The following is a 13,921-nucleotide window of genomic DNA, read 5'->3' as shown; positions in this document are numbered from 1 at the left end:
ACAAGTAAACACATTTGAAACTCTTCAATAATTTCCCAGCAAATTTTGTATAAAGCAAAAATGAAATTCAGTTTCATGTCAGTATATAGTCTGATCAATCTATTTTAAAAGTAGATGCAATAAAAGAAATGAAAGTCTAAACCAGTAAACTCAAACTGTTGGTCTACTGCAGTGAAAATTTTGCTCTTGACTGAGCTTTAAAGATTTAAAGAAATTCCAAGATGATGTCTTCAGAGGCCCATTTCATCTAAAAAGTATAAATTTTGAAAATTTAATTAAGTCATCATTACCTTAATTTTTCTAATTTTGTTTCTAAAATACAATCAAATTTTGATACCATCGAGTAGGGTTGATACAACTTTTTATGTTTCTGCATTTCTAGGCCTATAGTTGGTGCTATCATAGAATCAATTTAATGGTATTGCATCAAGTTTCAGTACCAACAAGAAAATATCTTGTCCTGCATGAATATTTGAATATAGCGTTTAGCAAGGATACAGGTTTTTTTAAAAAGGCATAAAATGTGATTAATTTAGCTCTCTTTTGTTCAAATATTTACAGTAAACTTTATATTAAATATTTGGATATGCTTTTCTTAAATGTATTGATATCATATTGAATCTAGCCTTAGAAATATAGTAGATTAAACTTTGAAAAAAAACCAAAACAAAATAAAGATAAACCAATATCAATTAATGCTGAAACTAAATCATTAGCATAGCTAATATCATCATTTACTTCAAGTAAACACTTCAAATAAAAATATCTATAAAGTAGTGATCAGGAGCACTGAAATAGAAGCCACTATAGTCAATATTCCACAATCCTATGACAACAGACACTTCTACATTCACCCTTTCAAATTTCCATTCCCACCTCCTCTTTCTCTCTACTAAGGTTTATGAAAATCTTAGAGCCAATTTAACATATTGTCTTTATAATGACGAATATAAACTTAGCACTTCCTGACATTGGTGACATTTCTAATTATACCTAGTACAAATAGTCAGAAAAAGAACCTGTATTGTGTTAATGTTAAAAGTTATCCCAGCTTCTCTTTGTATAAACATGCAAACATATGAAGCATTAATATCAATGGAAACAGTTTAACTTCTACAATGCTCCTAACTACAGCAGCAAACAGAGTAACCTAAATTTTCTTTAAAACAATGTATCCATGTAAGATATTCTGGCTGGTTTTCTCTTCCTTCCCATTTGTCACAATCAAAAGCTCATTAATGAGTCATCATGTTAACTCATCATGATGAGTTAACATATGATGTGACTAGACACAGGATATTTACACTATGCATGTGAAAATTGCACTCATGAGCATTTTGTGTAAAGAGACAGCAAAGATAGAAAGCACTTCCAACAAAATATATATGAGATATCATGTCTATTATGTTATGTTACTTATATGTAGTACCATAAAAATATATACTAAACATATCTATATAAATTAAATTGTGGTAGTGATGCTCTATTAAAGTCAATAAAGCACACTTACTCATAGTTACTCATCATAAATTATTGTCTGTATAAAAACATAGAACATTGTTTCTCTATAGGTTTTCATGTATAGCAGTAATTATTAAGATACTGGCAGGTTTGATAAGATTGGAGTTAATCTAAGTATAATAAGTATTCAGTGGTATAAATATATATCCTATGATGCACTCATCTTTTTTTATGTTTTTTTTTTTATTCTAAGGAGAAGAATAAATTTAGTTCCAACAAACTGGAGAAAAGGTACTTTTGTGGTAGAAACGCTAAAAAAGATAAAGGGCCATCAAGATTATAATTTGGAAGTTGCAAGCTCATTCCCAATCTGTTTTATAGTAGCAAGTTTATAGCTTTGCATTTAAATAAATTTTATGATGTTGGTATGATGAATGTTCCATATAAAATGAGGTTTTGAAGTATGAAGGAAATTGCATTAAATGGCATCCTATGTTTTACCATAAATGATTTAATTTCCTGTGCACTCAGTGGTCTCATCTGTATAATGGAAATAGCAATATTTTAGAAAGTCACCCTGTGGTTTTGAAACTTAAATGAGTGTTTAACCAGCATATTTGGCAACAAAAGACTCCAAAAATTCATTAAAAGCATATTCTGATAATTTGGCTGCTTTAACTTAATTTTACATAGGTTTAAAGAGAAACATGTTTCACTGTGTACTGTTTCTGTGACATGTTCCTCTTCTTGACCTTCCCTAATTATTGATCAACTTTAAAACTTCAGTAGATATTTCTCAATAAATGCAACCTTTCATGGGAGACAGTTCTAAATCTGCCTTGTATTTTTCTTTTTTTTTTCTTTCTTAACATCAGAAGAGAGATGACCCATCTCCTTCTTCATTTTTTTCCACCATGAAGGAATCTGTTAGGTGTTTAGCAAAAATACAGTTTTTCTTTCCATAAAAATGTTACAGCTTTCATATAAAAAATAAATGAAAAGTAAACCAAGATCAATTGCCAGAGGACAATCATTTTCCATTTTATCATTATGAAATGCAGTCCACAAACAAAAGAATCAAGAATAAAAAAGGTAATGGATGCCGTTAGGAACAGTCACTGTGTATAATAAAAATTTTATTTTAAAAATGTTAAGATAAATAATACACACTCCACAACATCACTGTTCGTTTTAGAGTATGAATTCTAATTCGCAATCTAGTTACACCTGCTCCTGGGGCCTTTTACTGAGCTGGCTTTTAATTCTGCAGTTTCAGTCTGTGGTCTCCTGTCTTTGACACACTTCTCAACAGTGTATGTGTGGTGGAATGCAAACCCCATCAATATGTATGGTTTGTAACCTAACTGTTGATGAAATAGAGTTGCTTAGAATCCCCCAGAGCATCTGATTCAGACCAGCGTTACATTGGTTGGTAAAATTCAAATAGTTCACTGCTTTCCCTTGGTAATTACTGGACCATAACCAGAAATTGGTATGATAAGAGTGAAACACTTTTTTTTTTTAGATAATGATTGATTTCCATAAAGATGAGTACTTTAACAATTTTCAATATGTAGTTGCTGGGGCGGAGGGTGGGTGGCCACTAATTAGTTTTACCGTTTTCAGCAGATGTTGAATTCAAAATGCCAGCAGCATCTCAAACACCAGTCATTAAGGCTGTCTTTCATGAAGGAATGCTGACCAATGAAATCTCCCTCTGTTTAATGAGACCGATCTAGACAGAGTCAATTAAATCAAATCTATCCTAACATCTCCAATAGATCTGCAGTGTGGGCAGCACCACAAAAACATCAGCGAGGGATTTCCAGTATTAATAAAGGGATTCGCTGCCGCATTAGGAGAGGGCAAGGGGAGGGCAGAGTTGTTTGGGTAAGACTGTACTTTATGGGTAGTGGAAAAGCAGTCAAGTCAAGGGTGTTGGGGGGTGGGTGTTGGATGGGAGTCTGTGAGAAAAGCTAGTGAATGATTAAACTCTAAGGTGATTAAGGAGAGAGCCTTTCTGTAGCTCCAGAAGGCACCCACCCCCCAGCCGTGCCCCTCCCCCTCCCTTCCACAATAAATCCAAATAGGAAGCTGGAAAAATGTAAGGACCCAGATTTGAAAACATTTTCACTTTAATACTGAAAAAATATGCCATTATAAAATCCTCGAATAGAATTAGTAAGTTTCACGTGCTTCCTCGGTTCTTTGTTCCTACTTTATAAGTAAGATTTTTACCAGCACACAATTGCTACCATAGGATCGCAGCCTAAGCACTAGAGAGTGACATTAATTGGTCATGCTTAACTGCCCCAGAATCTTTTTTTCTTAAATAATTACACTGGTACTATAATAGAAATCATGGGTACTTATTTTACATTCAGATGGAAGGCATTATTGGATATGTATAGAAAAATATTCCCCCTCAGAAACTAAAATAAAATCAAACATCACCATCAAAAGAAAAGAACCCAAAACAACCCTTAAAAACTTTGCTCAACAAAATACATTGTTAACTCATAAAATGGACTGAGGATTGGCCATGCAAATGTCTTAAATAAACCTTTACATTTTTTTTCACAGTAAACATACGCTCTGAACTGCCTACCAATCACAATAAGGGCGAAATGGCACTTTCTGATTATACTGTATTTTGTTTATAGAAAGTTTGATACGATGGGACTTATCAGGGAAGAGGAGAGGTGCTGTGACGGCGTCTCCAGGCGCAGTGGGGCGGTGGGGTTGGGGGAGGGGGTCATAGTCCCTGGAGCTTGTGGATTCCATGCGAGCCATGCAGCACTGTTTGTTGTTTATGTTCTTGTCGGGAGTCAAAGTTCTTTATTTACAATACATTCATGCCTTTCGTGCAACTGCCCATCCCTGCATAACCATCAGGGAGCCATCTTCGGGCTATCCACAGGGGAAAAATAGATATCTATTTCTCTATATAGATGTGATATATGTATATATGTATAGAGCCACTGCAGCCAGCCCCAGGGGACCTTTGGCTCAGAGCAAGGGGCTCAATTCTTCTGGCAGGCCCCATACTGGGCTTTGAGTCAAAAGGAGCTCAGAGCAAAGAGCTAGCTCCGTGCACTAGCAGCTCCACAGTCTGCTCTTTGTTTTCAGATGGGAGCTTAAGGACCAGAGCCTCTTAGTTGAGTGAGTTCACAGTTATTTATTTACTCATGTCCATCGGTGCTTCTGACACGCCAGATCTGGGTCAATGTTCTGCTCCCTCCGCGATGCAGGCGGCAGGGGAGGATGGATCGTCCATCCTCCTGCACTTCTCCCCCTTCAGGGTCGGGGGCTTAGTCTGAGAGTGAGTGAGAGCCGCAATCATACACCCTATGGGACCCGTCTGCATTGTAAGGCCCATTGTGCCAGTAGGAAGAGTCACAGACTGTCTGTAGGGAATTAATTTCGGACGCAGAGGAATTGGCATCCCTTCTCTTGGACCGCTTTCGGTTCCTCAGGATAAACACGAGCATGCCCACTACGGTGAAGGCGGAGGTGACGAACACCAGCAGCAGTCCCGGGACCAACACCGAGATGGACACCCTGCTGGTGTCTAGGTAGGAGTTGGAGTGTGTCCCGGTCTCCGCCAACCCAGTGCTGTTTTTACTGTGCGAAGTTAACGTGGGCGAGATCCTCGCATACAGCTGGGGGCAGATCTCGTCATTGGAGAGCAGCATGAAATCCTTCCTAAAGAAGTTCACCGGTGTCTCACACTTGAGGTCGCTCATCAGCACCTCGGAGCCCAGGCGTTCTGCCCATTGCTTGAAAGGCACAATGGTGCAGGAGCACTCCCAGGGGTTGCCATGCAGGTCTATCTGGATGATGGAGGTTAACTGGTCCAGCACCCCGGCCACTGGGAGGTACATGAAGTAATTATTGTGCAGGCTGAGCTTAGACAGGGAGACCCCAGCAAAAACGTCCACGGGTAGGGACCTCAGCAAGTTGTTGTTGAGAATAAGAATCCTCAGTTTGGGCATGGCATTGAAAGTCCCGGGGAGAATGAGCTGAATCGCGTTGTACTCCACGTTCAGATACTCCAGGTTCTGCAGCCCAGCAAATTTCTCCCGGGACAGAGTGTCCAGGTAGTTACTATCCATGTACAGCCACCTGAGGTCCACAAGGTTCTTGAAAGTGTTGTTCTCTATGTTTGCGATGTTGTTGTTGCCCAGATCCAATAGAATGAGGTTCTTGTAATCCACAAAGTGTGATTTTCGGATGCTGTGGATCTTGTTATCTCGAAGGAAAAGCTCCTGCACATTGGAAAGCTTAGGCTTCAAATCAGCCAAGCTGCTCACGTTCCGGTTGTTACAGTTCATCTTTAAGCCCGAGCCTGGGATGTGGTCACAGCTGCAGCCCCCGGGGCAGGGCAAGCCATGCACTGGGGGTTTGTTTCTGGCGCTCCCACTTGCTATCGGTGGCGTGGGTTTGATTTTGAGCTGCCAATTGCCCGGGATCTTTGTACCTCCATTTGGAACAGCCCCTGGGGTAGCATGCTCGTCCTGCACATTTGTCTTGAAAGGAGTTGGCAGAGGGCCAGGAGCGAAGGTCTCTTCCTGGGCAGGAGGAGCTGGGAGACTAGAATCCACTCTGTTTTTTAAAGGACACAGGTCTTGTTCCGTGGTTTCATTGAGGTCTTTACCCTGGAGCCTGGTGGGGGCTTCGCAGACCACTCGGCCGATTAGGGCGTTTTTGGGAATGTTCTCCAGCCATTCCTTCAGGGAGAGTAGATCACAGGTGCAGTCCCAAGGGTTATCCTCTAGCAGAATCTCAGCAATGCCAGGGATCTGCTCCAAGACCTCTTCATAGGGCAGTGTTTTCAGCCTGTTTCCTCGGAGGTCGAGGTGGGTGATGGGCACATACTGGAATACGTTAGCAGGTAGGGTGCTGATGAGATTGTCGTTTAAAATGAGGACTTCCAACTTGTTCAAGTCCTGGAAGGCCCCCGGGTCTATATCCCGTAATAAATTAAAATCAGCCTGGAGGTATTCCAGATCGTCCAGCCCCAAAAAAGTCTGCTTTCGAAAAGACTTGATCTTGTTGTTGTTGATATGCAGCCGCTTCACCAGCTGCAGCCCCAGAAATGCCCCCGGGACGATTTCATGCAAGCCATTGTTTTCCATATGCAAACTAACCGCATTATAAAAGTTAGCGAACTCATTAGGGAAAAGTCGAGTGAGGGAATTGCCATGCAGAAATAAATGGTAAAACTGGGAAGTCGGGGCGGTGAAGCGCTGCAGACTTGTGAAGCCCTTTTTTTCACAGTCTACGTGTAAGTCCCCTTCTATCTCATTGCAAGAACAGATCTTCTCTTTACAAACGTCCCCTGTAACGTTTCCAGCGGCAAAACAAAGAGACGTCTCCAGCAACAGAATCCAAAGCAGCATTTTTAAAGCGAGCAATTCATCCCAGATCTCATCACAAAGTAACAGCAACCATCCTGCTCGCCACAGACACAATTCAAGTTCATTTAGTGCTCCAATGTCCGATCCCAGAGAAAGAGAAAAGAATGGTTTGGGGGGGTGGGGGTGGATTCCTTCCTCCCTAACCCCCCCGTACTGCAATAGCCCAGACGCCAGTCAATAATTATATCCACAAACTATCCAGGCACATAGTGCAAGGCAAGCAGAAAGGAGGGGGGGTGGAAAGTAGAGGAAAGAGAGAGAAAAAGCAAACTACTCCCCCTCAACCCTTTAAAAATAACCAAAATAAGTTAAATATATACCTGTAAAATTAAAAGGAAACGCACCCTTACAGAATCATGTTTAGAGGTTCTCACTAACCAGGAAGGGAACAATTAGCAATTAGAAGCAAGTGCATGTTAGAAACAAGCAGGTTTGCAGCGTAGTACAGGCGCACTGCCTGTGATGGCTGTGCGTCGGACTGACCTTGCCTCTCTGATACAAAGCAGGGCTTTCCGCGGCTTCCGTGGTCCAGGCAGCTGGTGGAGTTCTTGTCTCGGTTGCAGGTTGCCCAGAAGTACCCCCGAGGTGCTGTCCAGTGCCCCCGGTGCTGAAATCACGCCCGCCCAAAAGACACACTGCCCAGCCAATGGCGCTGGAAAATTTCCGCAATCACTGCGTTTTGTGCATGTCCATCCTGTTCTTTTTCTACCCTTTGGTCGTCTTCAGCCCTTTTTTCTGTGCTCCGGCCGGCGCTTACTAGCTCTTCTTTGCTTGTTCTCCTTCTCTTTCTTCTGCTCTTTCGGAATTACGTGGAGGGGGGAGGAGAGAGGGGGAGCGAGTTGTCTGAGGGAGGAAGAGAGCGCGAGAAAGGGGAGGAGGGGGGAGTTGCTAAGAGGCTCTGCTGGTTCCAGCCTGGTGCACTCTGAAAGATCTGACACCCTCTGCTGATCTGCAGTAGCAAAAATCCATCTGGTGAGGGAATGCTGAAAGAAAGAAAAAAAACAATCCACGTATAGGGCAAGCGTTAAAAACGTGGGTATTAAAGGCTGTCGATCTACATAGAAGCTTATTTTAAATTGATTATTTAATTCTTTTGGCGTGCTAGAAACTTTACCCTTTCCTTTCCTTAAAGATCTCACAGCCCCCGCGAGCTCTAACGTTCCGAAAGTACGGCTTTTAAAACATTTATTTCCCAATGGCTTGAATAAAATTAGTGTCAGGGTGTCAAGCGAACAGCAATTTGAGGTAATTATATTGCACGCCATTTTCATCGGTGCTTTAAATGTGTTTCTGCCTTCTCTGCGGTACAGCGTTTTATATAGTTTGATGCCTTTGGAATTTCTATTTTATTTTTGCACACTGAAAGTGGCTATTCTGAATATATATATATATATATATATATATATATATATATATATTACATAATATCACAATTTGGAAGAGAATGTTTGTTTCCAGGTATACATCTGAGGGATATATTTTTCCATTTTAAAGTTTTTATAGAATTTTATTCAATTTGGTAATAAAGTTAGGTTTTCTTATGGCATTTCTTGAATGTTATTTAAGTCTGCAGGATGAAAACACAATGAATGTTTAAGTTCTTTGATTTCAGTCTAGAAAGCTTACCATGACATTCAGAAAATGAGGGAAGGGGATGAAGTGAAATTCCCAGATTGTGGAGGCTTTTATAAACAGTTTGATAAACAGGTACTAAGCCATCATACATGCATGCTGTCACAGGCACACACACACACACACACACACACACACACACACACACATCTGGACAATGTTTCTATATCAGATCTTAGGAATTTAAAATACATGTAAGTAAGTAACAAGTTGCATTCTGAGAGGAAAGAGTTGAAATCTTAGTCTGTAAGTCTGGGTACCTGCATCTCCTCTCCAGCTCACTCAGGTTCAAAGAGGCTTGGGAGACAAATGCTTAGAGGTTTCCCAAGGAGAGGATCTTCAAGTTACCCAGACCTAAAACTCATAAAATGCGGTACCTTCATATTTTTTTAAAATTCAGGTTTTTCATGGTAGTCAGTTTTACAGATTTCTATTTGAGGTGACATTTTTTTTCCATTTCAAAAAGTTACAAAAAATGCTTTTTCTTTTTCTTTAATTAATTAATTTACTTAGTTTTTAGACTAGCTTTCTCTGTGTATCCCTGGCTGTTCTGGGATTTCTCTGTACAGATTGGACTTGAACTCAGAGACCTGCCTGTCTCTGCCTCCTGAGTGTTGGGATTAAAGGACTAAAGGCCTGAGCTACCATTTTTCCTTTCGCTGAAGCAAAGGTGACTTAATAACATTTTTCTTTCAATTGTGTCAACATTAATGACTGTACATACTTGCCAATAATTTGTAAAACATCAAATGGGCAAACAAGTTTGCAACTTGGGAAGACGAAGGAATGAAAAGTTGTAAGCAAACCAGTACTGGGGACATGTCCAAGGTTAGCTATGCTGAAGGTGTGCTTAAAAGGTTTAATGATGAATCATCTGGAAGCTAGCTCGTTCGTTAAGTGGGAAGAAATTCATGTGTCTTGTGTAGGTAAATTGGTGGGCTCTTGAGAAAATTTGGTTAGAGGAAAAGTAGAGATGAGCCCTTAATTCTTACATTTATTTGTAAGTATGTGTCTGTGTCTGTGTGGGGAAGGGCACTCTTTCTTGGTGTTTCCCATTTCTCCTTTATATTACTAAATTAGTGTGGAAAGGCATAAATTAGTGTGGGGAAGCAAGAAACTGCCTCCTACCAATCACACAATTGACCTAGGAAATGCAGTGCAACTGAGAATTCTAGACCAGAGTAGATAAATGGAACAAAAACTTTTCCGTTTCAATATCAATAGTGGAACTGAAATCTAAACCATCTTTCTCCCAGAAGCCACCAGGAAAATATAAGGTCCAGTATGTGATTGACAGAAATGGGCAAGCCACTGAACAACAACCACAACCACAACCAAACCAACAGGCTGTCTATTTAGAAGAAGCAACGTTCATTGTGGTCATTGTGGTTTATTGTGGTCACATAATATCACACCCTTGCCAAGGACTTACATTCTAATTTGACTTAGCAAATAGTCCTTTATGTGAAGAGACCCAAAGAACAAATTTAACTTTATTAAAATGAACAAAATTTAGATAACCTACTAGTATTGATAATGCTATTAATATTGTACCCTTCCTAAGGTTCTTTCTGACTTGTTGCTTCTCAAATCACTGCTTACATTGGAAAGATTGCAACCAGAGCTTCTGATTTTGATATTTTATGAGATTGAATTCCATATTATGGAATTCAATCCTTTGTAAATAGTAAATTACCTTATACTCTCAGAGATGGATATGGTTACGGCGAGTATGACAGATAATTAAATTTAGTAAGAATATATGAAGGTTAAACTACTTAGGATAAATATTCTTTACAAAACAAAGTATAGAAAAATACAAATGTATCTTTGAAAATAAATTATATCAAAAATCTTAATTTTTTAATAGTAAATAAAAATATTTAGTTTGTTAGATTTTTGAGGCAGGGTTCTCCATGAGGAGGAAGGGTTTCTGGCATTTGTAGTACATTAAGGCAAGTCTTTGTGTAAAACAAATAAGCAACAAACTGAAGTTCCTTATATTTTAGCCAATAAAATGCGAGGATTACCAAGTGCCACCATGGTTAGCTCACGATAAATTTCTTGATCGCTATTAAAAACATGGAAGTGAAATTTTATGTATGACCAAACCATCCAAATGCTTTGAAGTTTTACTATTTACTTAATTAATGTTGCGATTATTTCACCCACCATCATCTATTTTTTATTTCCCTCCAAAATAAAATTTTTCCATATTTTTATATTAAGTTAAAAATAGTAATTGGCTAAAGAAAATGTAATGTAACTTTGAAAGACAAAGCTAATAAACTGATTTTGAGATGCTTGGGGATGGATAGATAGTCGAAAGATTTTGGCCACAAAATGAGGATATGAGATCAACTGGTGAGACCAGTGTGATGTAAAGAATGAAAAAAGTGTTAGTTATGCCCTCATCTTACATGCAAAACACACACACACGCACACACACACACACACACACACACAGACACAAACACAGACACACATACACACACAAATACAGTTGCATGGACACACATGCACAGACACTGATATAAATAAAACATGTATAAATGACAACAAATAACAAATAAAAATGGGAATTAAAACTTTAAAAAACAACTGGACATGAAAAGAAAATTTGAAGTAAAATCAGAGATTCTGGGTTCAAATATATACATAAACTTTAAAAATATCTTTTGTGGCAGGAGAGGTCGGTGTACTCCGGTGAATCCAGCTGGCCCCAGCAGGAGCCTTGGGGCGCCTGCTTTGGGATCTGAACAGCCTGGGCCACAGCACTCGGTCCCCAGGAAGTGTGGGGGACCTGGTGTGCGCCCAGAGGCAGTCCGGGAGCTCACAGCACAGCTAGTTCCAGCTTAGGCTTCAGTCCTGAGGACTCTCGCAGTAGCCCTCGGACCTCTCCACTTCTGGATCCAGATCGGCCTGAGCAGCAGCACCACATCTACAGGTCCTGAAAGAGGCAGGTGGGGCTTCCTGGCGGCCAGCAGGAGAGGTCAGTGTGCTCCAGTGAATTCAGCAGGCCCCAGCAGGAGCCTTCAGGTATCTGCTTCGGGGTCTGAACAGCCTGGACAACAACACCCTGTGTCCAGGCAGTGCAGGAGGTAAGCTGTGCACCAGAGGCCACCTGGGAAGGGGCAGCTTGCACTGGTGAGTCTAGCATAGACAACACCAACTAACACCAGTGAGAACTAGATGGCAAAAGGCAGACGCAGGAACTTCACTAACAGAAATCAAGGCAATATGGCAACATCTGAACCCAATTCTCCTTTACCAGCATGTCCTGGATACCCCATCACACCAGTAAAACAAGATTTGGATTTAAAATCACTGGTCATGATGCTGGTACAGGAACACATGAAGGACATACTTAAAGAAATTCAGGAGAAAATGGATCAAAAGTTAGAAGCCCTTGCATGGGAAACACAAAAATCATTGAAAGAAATCCAGGAGAATACAAAAGCCAATAATGAGGAAACACAAAAAACACTTAAAGAAATACAGGAGAACTTTGGTCAACAGGCTGAGGTCATGAAAGAGGAAACACAAAAATCTCTTAAAGAATTACAGGAAAGCACAAACAAGCAAGTGAAGGAGCTAAGCAAAACAATCCAGGATCTAAAATCAGAAGTAGAAACAACTAAGAAAACTCAAAGAGAGACAACTTTGGAGATAGAAAGCCTTGGGAAGAAATCAGGGGACATAGATGCAAATACCAACAACAGAATACAAGAGATAGAAGAAAGAATCTCAGACGCTGAAGATACCATAGAAACCATGGACTCAACAGTTAAAGAAAATGCAAAAAGCAAAAAGCTTGTAACCCAAAATATCCAGGAAATCCAGGACACAATGAGAAGACCAAACCTAAGGATTATAGGCATAGATGAGAGTGAAGATTTACAACTTAAAGGGCCAGCAAATATCTTCAATAAAATTATGGAAGAAAACTTCCCTAACCTAAAGAGAGAGATGCCCATGAATATACAAGAAGCCTACAGAACTCCAAACAGACTGGACCAGAACAGAAATACTTCCCATCACATAATAATCAAAACACCAAATGTACTAAACAAAGAAAGAATATTAAAGGCAGTAAGAGAAAAAGGCCAAGTAACATATAAAGGAAGACCTATCAGAATCACAGCAGACTTTTCACCTGAGACTATGAAGGCTAGAAGATCCTGGGCTGATCTCATGCAGACTCTAAGAGAACACAAATGCTAGCCAAAACTACTATATCCAGCAAAACTCTCAATCACCATAGATGGAGAAACTAAGATATTCCATGACAAAACCAAGTTTACCCAATATCTATCCACAAACCCAGCCCTACAAAGGATAATAGGAGGAAAACACCAATACAGGGAGGGAAACTTCACCCTGGAAAAAGCAAGATAGTAACCTTTCATCAAACCCAAAAGAAGTTAACCAATCAAATTTAAAAAATAACGTCAAAAATGACAGGAAGTAACAATCACTATTCCTTAATATCTCTTAACATCAATGGACTCAATGCCCCAATAAAAAGACACAGACTAACTGACTGGATACTTAAACAGGACCCTACATTTGCTGCTTACAGGAAACACACCTAAGGGTCAAAGACAAACACTACCTTAGAGTAAAAGGCTGGAAGACAATTTTACAAGCAAATGGTCTCAGGAAACAAGCTGGAGTAGCCATTTTAATATCAGATAAAATTGACTTTCAACCCAGAGTCATCAAAAGAGACTCTGAGGGACACTTCTTGCTGGTCAAAGGAAAAATACAACAAGAAGAACTCTCAATCCTGAACATCTATGCTCCAAATGCAATGGCACCCTCATTTGTAAAAGAAACTTTATTAAAGCTCAAAGCACACATTGCACCTAACACAATAATTGTGGGTGACTTCAACACTGCACTTTCCTCAATGGACCAATCAGGAAAACAGAAACTAAACAGGGACATAATGAAATTAATTGAAGCTTTGGACCAATTAGATTTAACAGATATATATAGAACATTCTATCCTAAAGCAAAAGAATAAACCTTTTTCTCATCGCCTCATGGTACCTTCTCCAAAATCGACCATATAATTGGTCACAAGACAGACCTCAACAAATATAAGAAGATAGAACTAATCCCATGCCTCCTATCAGATCACTATGGAGTAAAAGTGGTCTTCAATAGCAACAAAAACAACAGAAAACCCACATACACGTGGAAATTGAACAATATTCTACTCAATGATATCTTGGTCAAGGAAGAAATAAAGAAAGAAATTAAAGACTTTTTAGAACACAATGAAAATGAAGACACAACATACCCAAATCTATGGGACACAATGAAAGCAGTGCTAAGAGGAAAACTCATAGCCCTGAGTGCCTCCAAAAAGAAAATGGAGAGAGCATACATTACCAGCTTAA

The 13,921-nt window shown here is 39.7% G+C and overlaps 1 protein-coding gene across 1 annotated transcript; it reads right to left on the bottom strand.

Annotated features, from left to right (window-relative positions):
• Positions 1-4,772: 4,772 nt before the first annotated feature.
• Slitrk1 (SLIT and NTRK like family member 1) lies at positions 4,773-6,863 on the bottom strand. The gene has a single exon (XM_052190853.1). It carries the CDS (start codon positions 6,861-6,863, stop codon positions 4,773-4,775), a length of 2,091 nt encoding a protein of 696 aa, XP_052046813.1.
• Between the last annotated feature and the right edge of the window lie 7,058 nt (positions 6,864-13,921).

The sequence above is a fragment of the Apodemus sylvaticus genome, chromosome 8, assembly GCF_947179515.1.
Source record: "Apodemus sylvaticus chromosome 8, mApoSyl1.1, whole genome shotgun sequence".
In the NCBI taxonomy this organism is placed as follows: domain Eukaryota; kingdom Metazoa; phylum Chordata; class Mammalia; order Rodentia; family Muridae; genus Apodemus; species Apodemus sylvaticus.
The sequence above is the reverse complement of the archived record's forward strand: the minus strand, read 5'-3'. Positions and strand labels throughout refer to the sequence as shown.